Source organism: Octopus bimaculoides, chromosome 21 (genome assembly GCF_001194135.2).
Source record: "Octopus bimaculoides isolate UCB-OBI-ISO-001 chromosome 21, ASM119413v2, whole genome shotgun sequence".
Lineage (NCBI taxonomy): Eukaryota > Metazoa > Mollusca > Cephalopoda > Octopoda > Octopodidae > Octopus > Octopus bimaculoides.
The window spans coordinates 32,706,086-32,721,153 of NC_069001.1; the positions used below are offsets into that span (position 1 = coordinate 32,706,086).

General features: G+C 37.4%; 2 protein-coding genes across 2 annotated transcripts in view; one reads left to right on the forward strand and one right to left on the reverse strand.

Annotated features, from left to right (window-relative positions):
- LOC106882006 (chitin synthase chs-2-like) overlaps nt 1-1,207 on the reverse strand; it is a 21,701-nt gene extending 20,494 nt beyond the window's left edge. Inside the window, exons 1-2 of the mRNA XM_014932546.2 lie at nt 1,152-1,207; nt 77-238 (exon numbers count right to left, since the gene is read on the reverse strand). Coding sequence (XP_014788032.2) covers nt 77-225 — 149 coding nt within the window. The 5' untranslated portion in view covers nt 226-238; nt 1,152-1,207. The remainder of the gene's footprint in view (nt 1-76; nt 239-1,151) is intronic.
- Nucleotides 1,208-8,114: 6,907 nt separating this feature from the next.
- LOC106882007 (microspherule protein 1) overlaps nt 8,115-15,068 on the forward strand; it is a 44,569-nt gene continuing 37,615 nt past the window's right edge. Inside the window, exon 1 of the mRNA XM_014932547.2 lies at nt 8,115-8,288. The gene's annotated coding sequence lies outside the window, so the exon portion shown is untranslated. The remainder of the gene's footprint in view (nt 8,289-15,068) is intronic.

The window sequence follows — 15,068 nt, forward strand, 5'->3', positions numbered from 1 at the left end:
AGGATTTTGGGTCGGGGTGAAACTCAAAGGCATACAACAACAGTCTGTGCAATGAAAATAAAGATTTTTCCCTTACGATTGATCGGTTGATTTGGAAAACATTGATTGATTATCGTCAAACAAAGAACTGTTCGATATATTTAGATGTTTGCCTTCTTTATTATAGCAATAGCTGGCAGCATTGACCACCACTGGATCGAGTTCTGCTGGATCGTAACAAGCCATTTTACTTCCATTCCTACAATGAAAAGAAATTAAGGATGCAACTTCAGTGTGCTGTCTACCAAGCTATTTATACTTTAGCATGCAGTTTAACCCTAACCTAGATCTGGATTTTTCGCAGCACAGACTACCGATAAAATAGTGTTTAATTAAGATAGACACGCTTAAAGAAAAACACATGCACAAATTCTACATTCTGTTGTGTTCTTTCTTCGAAAGTACGTTCACACTTCACTGAGTACCAATACATAAAACTCTTATCCAACACGCTCTGGTTGAGGGTTTTGTTTTCATATATATAATTTTTTTTTAAAAAGCTGAACCAATGCCTTCACAGATTACAAAACAAATCTCTATAGGGTCTTTTTCTAAATGATTAAAAAAATTTGGAAAGTGATAGGCTTCCTTAAGACATTTCCGAATGTTCCAGTTGTGTACTTGAATAGTCATCTACAAATATCTACATGTTTCCCCTCTATCAGTGCAAACCGTTTATGTTCGACAATGTAATACAAATGTCGTTAGATCTTGCCTCCTCCGCATCTCTGCGCTGTCTATGATTTAGAACAATTTTGATTTAGAGCAATTGACGTGGCTTTGACTTCTAGAGAATTCAAAGATAACAGTACGAATTAAATCGACAATGTTATAAAAAATATGCGTTTTAAAAATAAGTGCTTTAAATACAAATGTGCTGAAAAAAATCTGGTTTTTTTTCCCGGAAAATTAAACGATCTGAATTAAAAGAAATAATCAAATTGTAAACTTTGAAACAAATCCTCTATTTTTCAACGTATTTTAACTGTGAGAATTTATGTTATTTGCGGTTTTTAAAATACAGGTTCGTAAAGATATTTCACTATTTTAGAAGACTATAATTATAGATTCTAACACCGTATTATTATTATCAAAAACAGGTGTATACTTACACGTAGCATTACCAGACTAAAGATTATTAGAAATAAGTAAAAAATGTCAAAATGGGAATAAAAATATAATTAATATTCTAATTAATTTATTTTGACCAATCAAATGTGTGATAATGAGAACATGAAGTTATTCCAAGATGAGATTATTATTATTCAAGAGCAATATTTGTTTAATGAGAAGAACGGTAGCATTCCTATTTTCCGAACTCTTTTGAATGAGGAATTATTTCTCGCTATTTTCAAAATGTTTTCTTATTTCGAAGCATTGTTAAACAATTACTTTTACGATGTCTCGTCATTCAAAACGTAAACTTAGAACTTTATCTCCTAACAAAGGAAAATTTATTAACAGTTATTAATAGAGTAAAACTACAAAATCTGGACTGTAAAATTCAACTCAATTTCCCGTCTGGTAGGTTTTTAATTCGTAATCATTATTGAGATTTTAATTTTCCTAATTTTATTTAAAAAACTTCACCAGATCGTGGTTTCGATTCCTGGGCCGGGTGATTCATGGTGTTTTTGAGCAAGATGCTTCATTTTCCATTGCTCAAGTCCACTCAGCTGTAAATGGATCACCCTGCTGCAGAGAAACTGTGATTTCGGTTGGCCCGAAGCTATAGTAGAAGACATTTGTCCGAGGTGCCACGCCGTGGGAAAGCAAGATTCTTACCACATATCCACGTCTGCGCCTGAACAGTTATAACATTTTCAATTACAGAATCGCGAAATCAGAAATAGCGTTTGACAACTATTAGAAACCTGGAATACTACTCAACAAAGCAGTTCCCAAAGTGGATGGTATTGATCCCCTGGGGGCGGTGGTAAGCTCCAAGGCGGCGTTGAAGAAAGGTGAGGTGATAATTGGGTAGCGATTCATGTAAAAACAAAATAATGTGTTCATTATGTTAAGTTTTACTTGTGAAATACAGTTGCTTTGAATTTACTTCAGAAAGAGGTCTATGTTTGTGATGGTTAGTTGTTGTTGGTGGTGGTAGGGTGTTAGGAATGTGGCCTGGGTGTTAAGTGGGGTGGCAGCCCGAAAAAGTTGGGGAACCACTGTGTTATAAGATTTAGCGACCAGAGACAACCAATCATTCGGTAAGAAAACCGCTCCTACTTTAATCCTTTGCCTGTCGTTTGTACCACATTTGGTACATAGGACATATTTATTTCCTTGGCATCCATGCGTCGTATGTGCTACACATCCCCGATGTTTTTTCAATCGTTGGAGTAAGTTGAAACTTATGAAAGGAAAGCTTTTTGTTACTCAGAACGTATGAAACGAGGGTTAACAAAAGGTCCGAAAACACGCATGGACGTTTAGGTCAAATCTAGCAAAATGTTTTGGACAGGCAGAGCATTAACACTGAAAATACTGCGAACGAGAGAGAGAGAGAAAGAGAGAGTCACCTTATGTGGTCACTCGACCTTTTAGAAAAAGCAGCCGAATATTCCTAAAATATCATCCTCATGTCTTGAAAAAGAAAAGACACATTATAATATACAGAAATTCTGGGAAAAAAAGAGTAAAGACCAGACACAACCGTCCAGTGTTGGGCGTATATGAAGAATCATATCTGAAAGGTTTGGACGATGGGGTTCCTCGTTTATCCCAAGAAGTCCTCCTGTGTCACTATGTTCCCCGCTTCTTTTTTTACTGTTGTATATTATGTACTCTTTCCTCCTTTGTTTTATTGTATACCGTGTATAGTTTCAATTTTTTTTTTGTCATTTCATAATATGTAATGAAATGTCTTTGTATTGTTCTCCTCATCCTTCGTCTTGGTTGCAAATAAAAGAAACCATTATTATTATTATTATTATTATTGTTGTTGTTGTTGTTGTTGTTGTTAAAAATAATGGTTTGAAATTTTGACAAAAGGCCAGCAATTGCGTGGGTGGGGTGGAGTCGATCACATCGACTTCAGAGCTCTACTGGTACGTTATTTTAAGGAAGCCGAAAGGATGAAAGGTAAAATCCATCTTAAAGGGGATTTGAGATCAGAACCTAAAGGTTCGGAAGAAAATCAACGTAGCATTTTGTCCGACGCTCTTAACAATCCTATCAGCCTGCACCCTTAATCGTTTCAAATTTTGGCACAAAGCTTGCAAATTTAGGGGATGGAGATAAGTTAATTTGAAGCCCTCATCGCCACATCATCGTAATCTGCATTATCTAAAATGTAATTCTAGAAAATTTCATTAAAAAATATGCATTTTTTAAGAAACCTATGGCGCAACGAAGTCGGAGGAAGAGAGAGAGAGATACTTCTTTAGTTTTACTGCTTATTTATATCCTGCTCCGGGATTGATTGATTTTTACTTGATAATAAGTTTTGAACACTGCAATGCACAGTGGCGTAGTGAAGGGATGGGCAAACTGCACGTTCCACCATTGGTTGAACAAATGTCGTGCACAAACGCAGTCTTTATGTTTCTAATGAATGATAATTTATGCTTGATGGCAATAGTTTGTTCCACGCTGGGCAAATGCTTAGCGGCATTTCGTCCGTTTTTACGTTTTGAGTTCAAATTCCGCCGGGGTCGATGTTGTCTTTCATCCTGTCGAGGTTCATAAAATTATACCAGTTGAACTCAGGGGTCGATGAAATCAACTTACCCTTCCCTACAAACTGCTGGCCTTGTGCCAAAATGTAAAGCTAATATTTTACTTTATAAACGGCTCAGTTTGTTCCTTTCATAGGAATGATCTTTTTTCGTCGTTTTGGCTCCAATCTAGTGCTGAACGAGTAGACATATACTCAAAGATAGTTTGTCACTTTTTAGACGTACTGTACATAAAATCACATCCACCAAATTGTGTGTGTGTGTGTGTGTGTGTTTAAAGACCGTGCAATTTGAGGGAGATTTAGTTGTTATTTCTCACAAGTCAAGTAATAGCACAAAGGCGCCCCTCAGTTCAAGTTCGTAATTTTGATGTCAGCATTAGTACTGTTAAGAGTAATCTCCCTTCTTCCATGGATTCTATTGCATTATTTTGAAATGAGTCAGAGTTCAGTTACTTTCTCGTTGTTGTTTAACCCCAAGCTAATCTTCATTGAACAGACGTATAATTAAAGGCGTACCAGCCTAGAACATTCTGCCTTTTATTTTTTCAATTACATTATCCAATATATTATCAAGAAGACGATAGGGTGTGACTTGACTGTTATTTAGCAGCTATTTCTCGCAGATCGAGCGATACATTGTCCCGTTGTATTTTCAGCTTCCATCCAGCAGACCGATGATCAAAATAACTCCAACAGTGAGCCTCTCCTTTTTAGGGCATAGTATATCTATGATTCCTTCGCTCGTTCTGTAACCTGAGTTAGAGCTGCGTTGCCGAGTGATATTCAAGAGATTGCAAAAGGCCACTCGGAAGTCCTCCATGACGATGCGAAGACGATTTAGTTAAACGATTTGGACCAAGATGGAACAGAGAAGCGTAATCAAGTGAGAATTGGAAGTGCATTACAATCACTTGTGTGTAACTACATCGGAAAGTCTGGTCGATTCAGTGTTGTTGGTGATTGCAATATCCAATGTGTCCTGTTATTATGGCTTCAAGCTAAAACTGGAACTTGCTCGTGAAATCATCCAGCGCAGTATATATAGTGTTCGCTTTGAGGAATATATTAGTTTGCTGTGGGGAGGAGAATTCACATGTTTCGAGCAGTTTTGAGGGAGGGAGGAGGAAAGTGAGAGAGATGTTTACTATAGGCGCGAGGCACAGAAGTTTGGTTAAGATATCCACTTTGCAACTACATGGTTTTGGGTTCAATCCTATTACGCGGCATCTAGGGTAAATGTCTTCTACTATAGCCCCGGGCCGATATATATATATATTATCTAAAGTGTGCAGTATTATATATCTACCACGACTGATCTTACCAATCGTTACGCTTCGGATAATGTACCCACTCTATTGACAGAGATACGAGGGTATCTTTTTCCTGACCTATGGACTTTTAGACGCTTTAAGCACGTTATATATATATATATATATATATAAATTTTATATATATATGTATATAGTTGTGTGTATTTGTGTTTGTTCCCACCATCACTCATCTCTTGAACCTGCGTTTGTTTGTTTCCGTCCCCGTAACTTAATGGTTCAGCAAAAGAAACCGAAAGAATAAGTATTAGACTTAAAGACTTTTGTCATTGGACAGGGGTTGAATTGTTCCACTAAATCCTTCAAGGCAACATTGTTGCAGTCCAATGACTGAACCAAATAAATGATAAAGAGATACTTGACTGGTTATTTTATTTGTATTCAAGAATAAAAGTTCATAAAATCGTCCCCAGAATTTGAAATTAGAGTGTAAGGGGACGTAACCTAATACTGCAATAGATTTTACCATAACGATTTCTGTTATTTGTCATAAAGGTTCAATGTATTGGAGAGAAGGCAATAACAATAATGATACTTTACATTCATACATTTATAAAAGAAGACGATAACTGATTTACAAGACAACCAGTATAGTTCTGATCCTTAATTTATCGATCCTAGTGAGAAAAGTGCAGGGCTTACGCCGTCGGTATTGGGAAGGGGCGTAACTCAACTCTGTCCGAGATACTGCAGATTCTGTTTACTCCCGCCTTAATATATTGATTTTTAATACTAGCCTAGGGTGATACATTTTGCGAGTAGGATAAAGTCGAGTAAATCTATTCCAGCACTTGACTGATATTGTATTTTATCGACTCCAGAAATATGTAAGGATTTCGGCTGGATATGAACTCAATCCATAAGGGGACGTAACTAAATCCTTCAAGGTATTTTGGCCGACATGGAAAAGATTTTGATAACCCACTATTTTTTATAAGTCAATGATGATTCTGTTATTTGCCACAAGGTCGAAGAATGAGAAGAAATTATCAGGGCAAAATATTTAAATGGTGAAGATTCAAAATCAATTTGGAAAGGGGAAAATAAAATGTGAAAAAACAGGAATGGAGTGAGACGTTCGATCAGGGCGACAGTCATTTAGGGTCAGTCAAAGAAAACTACAACCACAGGTCCAGACATACCTTGATTAGCAAGGGTAACTCAGTAGTGTACTCCAGCTTACAAGCGCATATGAAAGTAGGTCCAGTCCATTTATGTGGTCCATTCCCGCTGCTCTCACCCACCTTTCCGTAAATATTCCGTGGAGCTGTACCTTCCTTTTCACATTCTTCTTCTCCAAACAGAGATTGAAGAAGTAGGTGAAGGCTTGACTAAAGAGAAATGCGTCAATGTGTCTGTCCTCTATCCGCCCAATCTCTTTTGTCATAGCCACAAGACAGTGGAAAGCTATCTGCGCTTCTCGGCCAAAGGAAGACGATGGAGTGATCAGCACAATGGACAAAGTTAACTACTGCATCCGTCATAGACGCGACAGTTACTGTTCGATATAACACCATAGGCAGTAGTGCTCTGGCACTGACGAGTGTTAGCCTAGGAATTTCAGGAACTTGCCCACATTCCCCAGGCTCTGATGTCCAATTTAGACATAACGCCAGAAATTTAAGATCAGAGCTAGTGTAGATTAAAACGTCATGAGAACTTTTTCTCTTGAGCCCTGTGACTCAGAAGGCGGAAACTTAATCCGATTTCTTTGGCACAAAAGTAGCTGAGATTACAACACTCCCCGCCACCCCGGATGGACCGTTAGTCTGCAGTGTTAACTTCCCAGCTATTACTGGAACTCAGAGTGGAGTGAAGCAACGTGAAATGAAATGTTTTGCTCAAGAACACAACACACCATCAGGTGCAGGAATCGAGCAAATCAGTACAGTTGTTTTTGTTAGGTCATGATTAGGGTACTATTTGTACGAGTTGGGTTCAACGGTTCAACGGTCTCTGAGTTACTGAAGAATAGCGGCATATCTTCTCTGACAAGGGATAATTATCCCAAAACGAGTCTATCAGAGAATTCCTTATTAATTTCAGTTTATTGAAAGAACAATGGGATGGTTTCATATCGCCTGCAATCTTCATAACGAAAGTTTCCAAATAAATAGCTAGATTTATCTTCATTACAAATGTTTCAGATATTCTAAATTATGCTGAGTTATATAGTAGACTCCAGAGGGTACACCAGAAGGCGCGACGCGCTACCAAAAGATTTGGGCATGGTAGATTAGTTTCAGAAACATGGATATTTCTCAATGAAAATTTCACCAAATACCTTTTAGATGGTATAGATTATGATTATATCGGAATTTAATGCGAAAAAAATTTTCAGAGGAGAGGAGTTTCAGATAATTTACATAAGTCGACTTTGCTTCCTCAAAACTTTCAGAAAATATGGACATTTTTCAATGAAGTTTTCTACAAGTAGCTTTTGGTCAATGTTGATTACGATTATATCGGAAATTAAAGCGGAAAAAAAAAATGTTGGGCGTGCATACATACATATTGAAATATCATACAAACTTTTTCCAAATTTCAATTTGGTTGTATATTTGTGATGTGTTAGTATGTATGAGTGAGCGTCACACCCAAATTTTAATTATTATTATTATTATTATTTATCTATTTATATATTCATTTATTTTTTTCTTTGTAACTTAAACCCAACATAATCGCAGTCTACACCTTCCGAAAAGTATCAGTTGAAAATTTCACCCAAAACTAATCTCTTTTCTTTTCTTTTCTTCTTTCTTTCGAAAAGTTACCCGGAAACAAAGTCGGAGGTGGGGGTGAGTGACACACTTGTGTAGGTGTGCCGAATTAATGAGATATAATTTATTTTAAATTAATTTGCTTCGCCAATTACATATCATAGAATTTTAAAAACTGTTATATGCTACCGTTATTATTATCATAAGTAAAAAAAACAAAAAAAACTCACAAAATAATATATATTTGAGAGAGAGAGAGTGGCGTGTAAAAATTTCGTTTCGTCATTTTTTGCTACGTGCTTTTCTGTCTCTCTTCCGCGTTTCGGTTTCGTTTGTGAAGTAACTACTGAAATTTTGATGTAACCACAATGGCATCACTTCCGTTTCCCCTCAGCCAGTTTCAAAGCTTCTATTATTATCTGGAAAAATGTTCCTTTTGTTTAGATTTCTTGGAAATATTTGGGTTGTTGTGTAATATGTCTAAAAGTGGCATTAGACAACTGGAAAGACTCCCAGGTAAACTATGAAATCTATGTTGTTTATTAGCCAATGTGATGTGACTTCAAAAAAACACACAATGCATTAAACACACACACACACACACAAATCCTACTTTCGACGTTGTGTGCGCGTGTGTATATGTATGTGTATATATGTGTGTGTCTGCGCGTGTGTATATGTATGTGTATATATGTGTGCGCGTGTGTATTTGTATGTGCATATGTGCGAGTGTGTATACATGTATGTTTGCGTATGCGTGTATATATCTCTGTGTATATATATGTGTGTGTATGTCTGCGTGTGTATATATGCGTTTGCGCGTATATGTGTGTGTATGTTAGCGTGTGCGAGTTTTGTGCATGTGTTTTGCGAGTCTGTTGTTATGAATGTTTCTATCTTTTGCATGTGATTGTGTGTGTATATATATATATATGTATATGTGTATGTATATATATGTGTGTATTTATGTGCATATGTATATATATATATATATATATATTTATTTGTTCTATGTGCGCGCGTGTAGTTTTTGTTTTAAAAGGAACTACTATTCAACGAGTATATACACACACACACACACACATCCATGTGTGCATACACGTACCGGATAATATTTGTAGTAATTATTATTTATTTCAATTTCTTGATGCAAACCTAAAACTGTATGATTTACTGTTGCCTTTTAAACAATCTCATTGTTTGTTATTAAATAAATCTTTCTTATAAAATCGCAACCAACCTCCGAAAGCATGATAAACAAAAACAAGGCGGCACTTTTCTACTATATATATTTATTATTATTATTACTATTACACCGCATATTAAGCTTTTCTCTCTATTCGTTATTGATTTTTCCCCATAGCTCCCAAGATTGTATGGTATTATATTATTTATAAGAGACTTAGAAATAATAAGAGAAGCGAGTTGTGTCGTTCATGCCCTACTTTTCACCCACCCGACAGTATTTTTGTGTCCCTGTTATTTGTTTAACCCTGGGTCAGATCAAAAGCATTCCATTCATGATTTAGGGTTATTGTCTAAGACTTCAATATCTCTTTTTTTTAAAGATACGATGGTGTGATTTTGGGGAGTTTCTATGTAGTGGTCCCCTCGTTGGTTCATTACAAATTAGAATCGAAACCCAGTTTATAGATTCTGCGGGTTTTTTTATTATTATTATTGTTATTACTGTCATACTGAGTTCAAATTCTGTCGATGTCAACTTTGCTTTTCATCCTTTCGGGGTCGAGTACTGGGGTCGATATAATCGGCTAGTCCCCTCCCCCCAAATTTTCCGCGTTGTGCTTACAGTAGTGAGGGTTATTATTATTATTATTATTATTTTAGGGCGGCAAGCTGGCGGAATCGTTAACATGCGGGGCAAAATGCTTAGCGGTATTTCGCCCGTCTTCAGGTTCTCGGTTCAAATTCCGCTGAGATCGACTTTACCTCTCATCCCTCTGGGTTTGATAAAATACGTACCAGTTGAGCACTGGGTGAGGTGTCGATGTAATGGGCTTACTCGCTTCCTCAAAATTACTCGCCTTTGAAATCATCATCAGGATCGTTTGCACGCCGGACCAAATGCTTAACGGCATTTCGTTCGTCTCTATGTTCTGAGTTCAGTCCCGCCGAGTTCGACTTTGCCTTTCATCCTTCTTGAGTCGATAAATTAAGTACCAGTGAAACACCGGGGTCGATGTAACTGACTAGTCCCCCCTCCCCTCAAATTCGAGGCCTTGTGCTTTTAATAGAAAAGATTAATAATTCAAATATCGCCGAGTTCGACTTGCTTTTCATCTTTCCGGAGTCGATAAAATTAGGTACTAATTGAGCACTGGGGTTTGATGTTGTCGGCTAGCCCCTCCCACCAAATTTGAGTCCCCTTGTGTCTATAGTAGAAAGGATTATTATCATTTATTTATTTATCTACGATGATATTTTCGCTTTGCCGTTTCTCGGGCTGAGATTTGATTTTACACTCGACGTAGTTTCAATTCTCTCTTGGCACCGTTTTTTAACTTAGGACGAGCAAGTCGGGTTATACTTTTGGGAAAGGCATGAACAACACTCATTCTCCTTTACACGAAATTAAAGTGAAACTTGCCTCGTATGTACGTGTTTATACATTTGGATCATAGAGGGGCCGTTGACGATGAACGAAGAAAAATTCACTTGCAGGAAGTTGTTTTTTGTTTAGCCCAGGCCTGCCCTGATCCAGTAGACAAGTCACTTCAGACATTCCAGTTGTGACCATCCTGCCTTTAAAAAAAATTAGTGTATTTAGGGCCACGTTATTTAATGTCTTTCCCTCCTTTAAGAACGGAAGTATGTAAGTTGAGGGATTTGGCGCTATTTCTAACAGATACAACCATCATGCAAGGGTTCCGTTGTTGAATCGAATAGAAAAAAAATTGTTTAGTTTCAGGTTTGTCTTATTGAGTACACCTATGATCAAAAGCGCTCCTGCTGTGACCGTTCCATTTTTTCCAATAATAGAGAACAATACAATCGAGTGTGTCCTTTTTTTTTTATAGATAAGAGTGTTATTTGTGATTGATGTGGCTGCTATTTCTAGCAGATCTAACGACTACGTAGAGACTCCTTTGGTGGCTCGAAGAGAAAAGGAAGTCGTTGTTTAGCCCTCGGTCAGCCCTGAACAGCAGAAACAAGCAGGCCTATAATCATAGAGGTTCCACTCTGAACCATGCCATGTTTATGTATATCAGGATCTACGCTGCAGAAGGAAGTTAATCTGCGAGGAGATTTAGTGGCGAGATAGAGAGATAAATCTGTCGGGCAGTCGAGGTGGTCATCCGGTTTTCAATCCTGGATTGAAGATAGTTTGACTTCATTGACTTCGCCGATGCTTTTTTAGGAGAAGCATAAACGTCACAACAGCGTGCATCCTCCTAAAATACCACAGAGCAGCGTGTACTCGTCAAAACAAAGTGCAAGTAAAAAAGCGCCAACAAAGTTATTTATCTAGAAACGTCAGTGAGTGCGCCCTTTCTCTCTCTGTTTGTTGATGCCATTTGTTCAAAGTTCTCACGATTGTCTTGTTTCTCGATATTTACCATACTCAACCACGACATTTACAATGTTTTTTTTCTCTTTTTTTCTCGTGTGATTGTTCCGTTTGTTGGGTTTACATTTTCAAGAAAAGTTCTTTTTATCTTTTCCGCCCTCGAAATTTAAAACAAAAGGCCATGTCATGTGTTACCTGTATAAATTTATTTAGTGTGTGACATAGCAACGATAACGACTTCAGCGCGGGGGAGGGGAGCAAAAAGAAACCCTACCGCTATTCATGTTCCCAAGCACATGTGGACTTATCCCACCCACTCGCCCACATTTTATTATAGCTCTTACCACAAACCAGTATTGTTGTTAGAATAACAGTTATAATTATAATTGCTAGCGATGACAGTATTAGTAGGAGCCATACAGTGCTGTTCTTAGTTTACACCTCTTTTATGTATCGAGTTCAAATCACGCCGGGTTTTGATAAATTAGTACTCTGTCATGCGCTAGTGACGGGGGTTGATTTACTCTTTCACTCCACCCTCTTACATCCCAAAATGTTTGGCCTTGTAACTAGAAATTACAGGTAGTATCGCGTTGCATCTCTCTCTAGGTTTCTAGTTCAGTTCCCGCCAGAGTTCATTTTGCTTTTCATTCTTCCTCGGTTGATAAAATAAATACAAATTGAATAACTGGGTCGATATAACCGAGTGCAGGGGGATATCCATTACGTTTGCATAGTGGCCTGACTGGCTGTTAAATAAGAGGAAGTTCCTGGACAGTGTCCACCTATGGAAACTAAGTGGCTCTGCATTCAAAAGGATACACAACTTGTCTGTTGGTATAAATAATTTATCTTATTATGCAGTTGATCTGAAAGAAGATAAAATTTGATATATGATATTCATATAACAATTTATTTATGATATAAATTTATGGTTTTATACTTTATTCCAGTATACTCTCACAACATCTGCATGCACAGAATCATACCTTTCCCCCCTATAAAACCACCTTCAGTAAGTGTTTGATGAAACATACTATATTTGTTTGTTTTTACAAAATATACTTGTAAGATAGGCAACTGTGCTGATAGGGGAGGTCTATTTAATCAACAATACCTCTTCAAAATGTGTTTGCCTTGTGACAAGAAATTATTATGCCAACAGACGATAATATTGATAATAATAATCGTTTCTATTATAAGCACAAGTCCTGTAATTTGTTGGGGGTGGGCTGCTTGATAGCATTGATCCCAGTGTTCAGTTGGTATTTTCTTCATTGGCCTCGAAAAAATGAAAGGCAAAGTTAACCAGCAAAATTTGAACTCAGAATGTAAAGTTGGACAAAATACCACTAAGCATTTTGCCCAGCATGCTAACAGTTCTGCTAGCTTGCCACCTTAATAATAATCCTCCTCATCATCATCGTTTAACGTCTGCTTTCCATGCTAGCATGGGTTGGACGATTTGACTGAGGACTGGCAAGCCAGAAGGCTGCACCAGGCTCCAATCTTATCTGGCAGAGTTTCTACAGCTGGATGCCCTTCCTAACGCCAATGGTTTCAAATTTTGCCACTAGGGCAGCCATTTTAGGGGAGGGAATGAGTCGATTACATCAACCCCAGTATTTCACTGGTACTTAATTTATCGATCCCGAAAGGATGAAAGGCAAAGTCGACCTCATCCTTTCAGAGTTCAGGATGTAAAACTTGTGTATTTGGATATGATACTTTATGTTACTGCAATCAGCCACCAGGGTAGTGCATCCTCGTTTATGGTTTTATTACCATCCATTCATTACAAATGGTTGATAGGTGGAGGAATAGTTAACATTCCTTTCATTTTCCATGGGAAATTTTGAGTTAGATAATCAATCCTTTAGAATTCAAGATTATTATATTTAATGCAATGCTTGTTTATTCATATTGTTTTGAATTAATTGTGCTCAGGATTCCAGTGATCTGCTTATTTAGTTTTAGAATGGCATTGTAGGGTTGGTGTAAAAAGTCATATCTTGCCAGTTTCAACATGAGACAGGTTAAATATTTTGGCCTGATATGGCTGATTTGAATGCTAAAGGGTTAAAAAATGTCTTTTACAGGTAACACAGTCATTAAATAATGTAAGACATATATCAGATTTGGGTTTTGTATACTGAGGAAGGAGATATGCTGTGACCTCTCCACAAAACTGTCAACATACTGCAAGCAATATTTTATGTGTGCTAACAGGCTGCAGTATTTTGGCTTGCTTACAAGGTAGCAAGCTGGCAAAATCGTTACTGCACCTGACAAAATACTTAACAGCATTTCTTCTGACATTACATTCTGAGTTTCAATGCAGCCTAGGATGATAAAATAAGTACCAGTTGAGCACTGGGGTCGATGTAATTGACTTAACCCGTCTCTGAAATTGCTGGCCATGTGCCAAAATTTGAAACCAATATTTTCATTTGTTTACAGTACTTTATTATAAGTATCAATTATTGTGCCTAGTGGACTTATCTGGCTCTGTAACCTACAACACAGTCTCCCATCTATATCTGGCTCTGTAACCTACAACACAGTCTCCCATCTGTAATACAGCAGCATTAGACCCGTGCTTCAGGGCAGAAGAGTTAAGACCAAATTTTTTGATACATCATCGTCATCATCATTTAATGTCCATTGTCCATGCTGGCATGGGTTGGATGTCCTTCTTAATGCCAACTGCTTTACAGAGTGTGTTCAGTGCTTTTATGTGGCGTCACATGGGTGCTTTTACATGGCACTTTCATGAGTGCTTCCCACCACCAGCAGGATTGGTCTTAACTTTTCTGCCCTGGAGCACGGGTCTTCTTGAGTACAGCAAGTGTGTTTGGGTCTCCTTGTCTTGATATCTTGTAATAGTTGTAAATGATTGTCAGTGTCATACGAACACTGTTGTTCATTTTCCAGTATTCTGCAAGCATGTGTCTGACCATGAGGAAATTTTATCTTGCTTGGAAACAGATGAGGGTTGACAATAGGAAGGACATCTGTCCATAGAAAATCTTTCTCAGTTAACTCTGCCTGACCCATGCAAATATGGAAATGTGGATGTTAAAAAGTTTGATGATAAGGAAAACTGTTTTTCACTCACTTTTATATTTACTTTGCATATTTCACAAATAAAAAATCACTTTGTTTAGGAAGATGCAAGCATATAAGCAATATGCAATGAATGCTTGAAAATTAACCTTGTATCTAATCAAAATAAATTACTTTTATTGTATAACCACAGGCTACAGATATTTTAGGGGAGAAAGACTTTGTAAATTAGAAAAGTTTGCATGGATCTGAATGGGCATCAGGGATGTAAAATGATCTGGTTCATTATAAATGGGGATTTTGGAAACCATTATTACGGATCTGGTATCATAAAGTGCTATAATGAGTAATTTTTATTTGGTGTAAAACAGTTATTATAGAAAATGTATAAAATGTATAACGTCTGCCTTCCATGCTGGCATGGATTGGACAGTTTGTCAGGAGCCTACTCCAGACTTCTGTGTCTGTTACATGAGCCAAAATGAGGATAACTCCGTAGAGTGTCATTGACAGCAAACCACAATATACATAGATTGGAATTGGACCCCTAGACCTGTGAAGCACCTGGACAAATCAATGCACTGGACCCTATATTATTTGTTGACAACAAACCACAATATACATAGATCAGGCTCGCTAGACCTGTGAGGCACCTGGGCAAATCAATGAATTGGACCCTGTAGTATTTATTAACAGCAAAT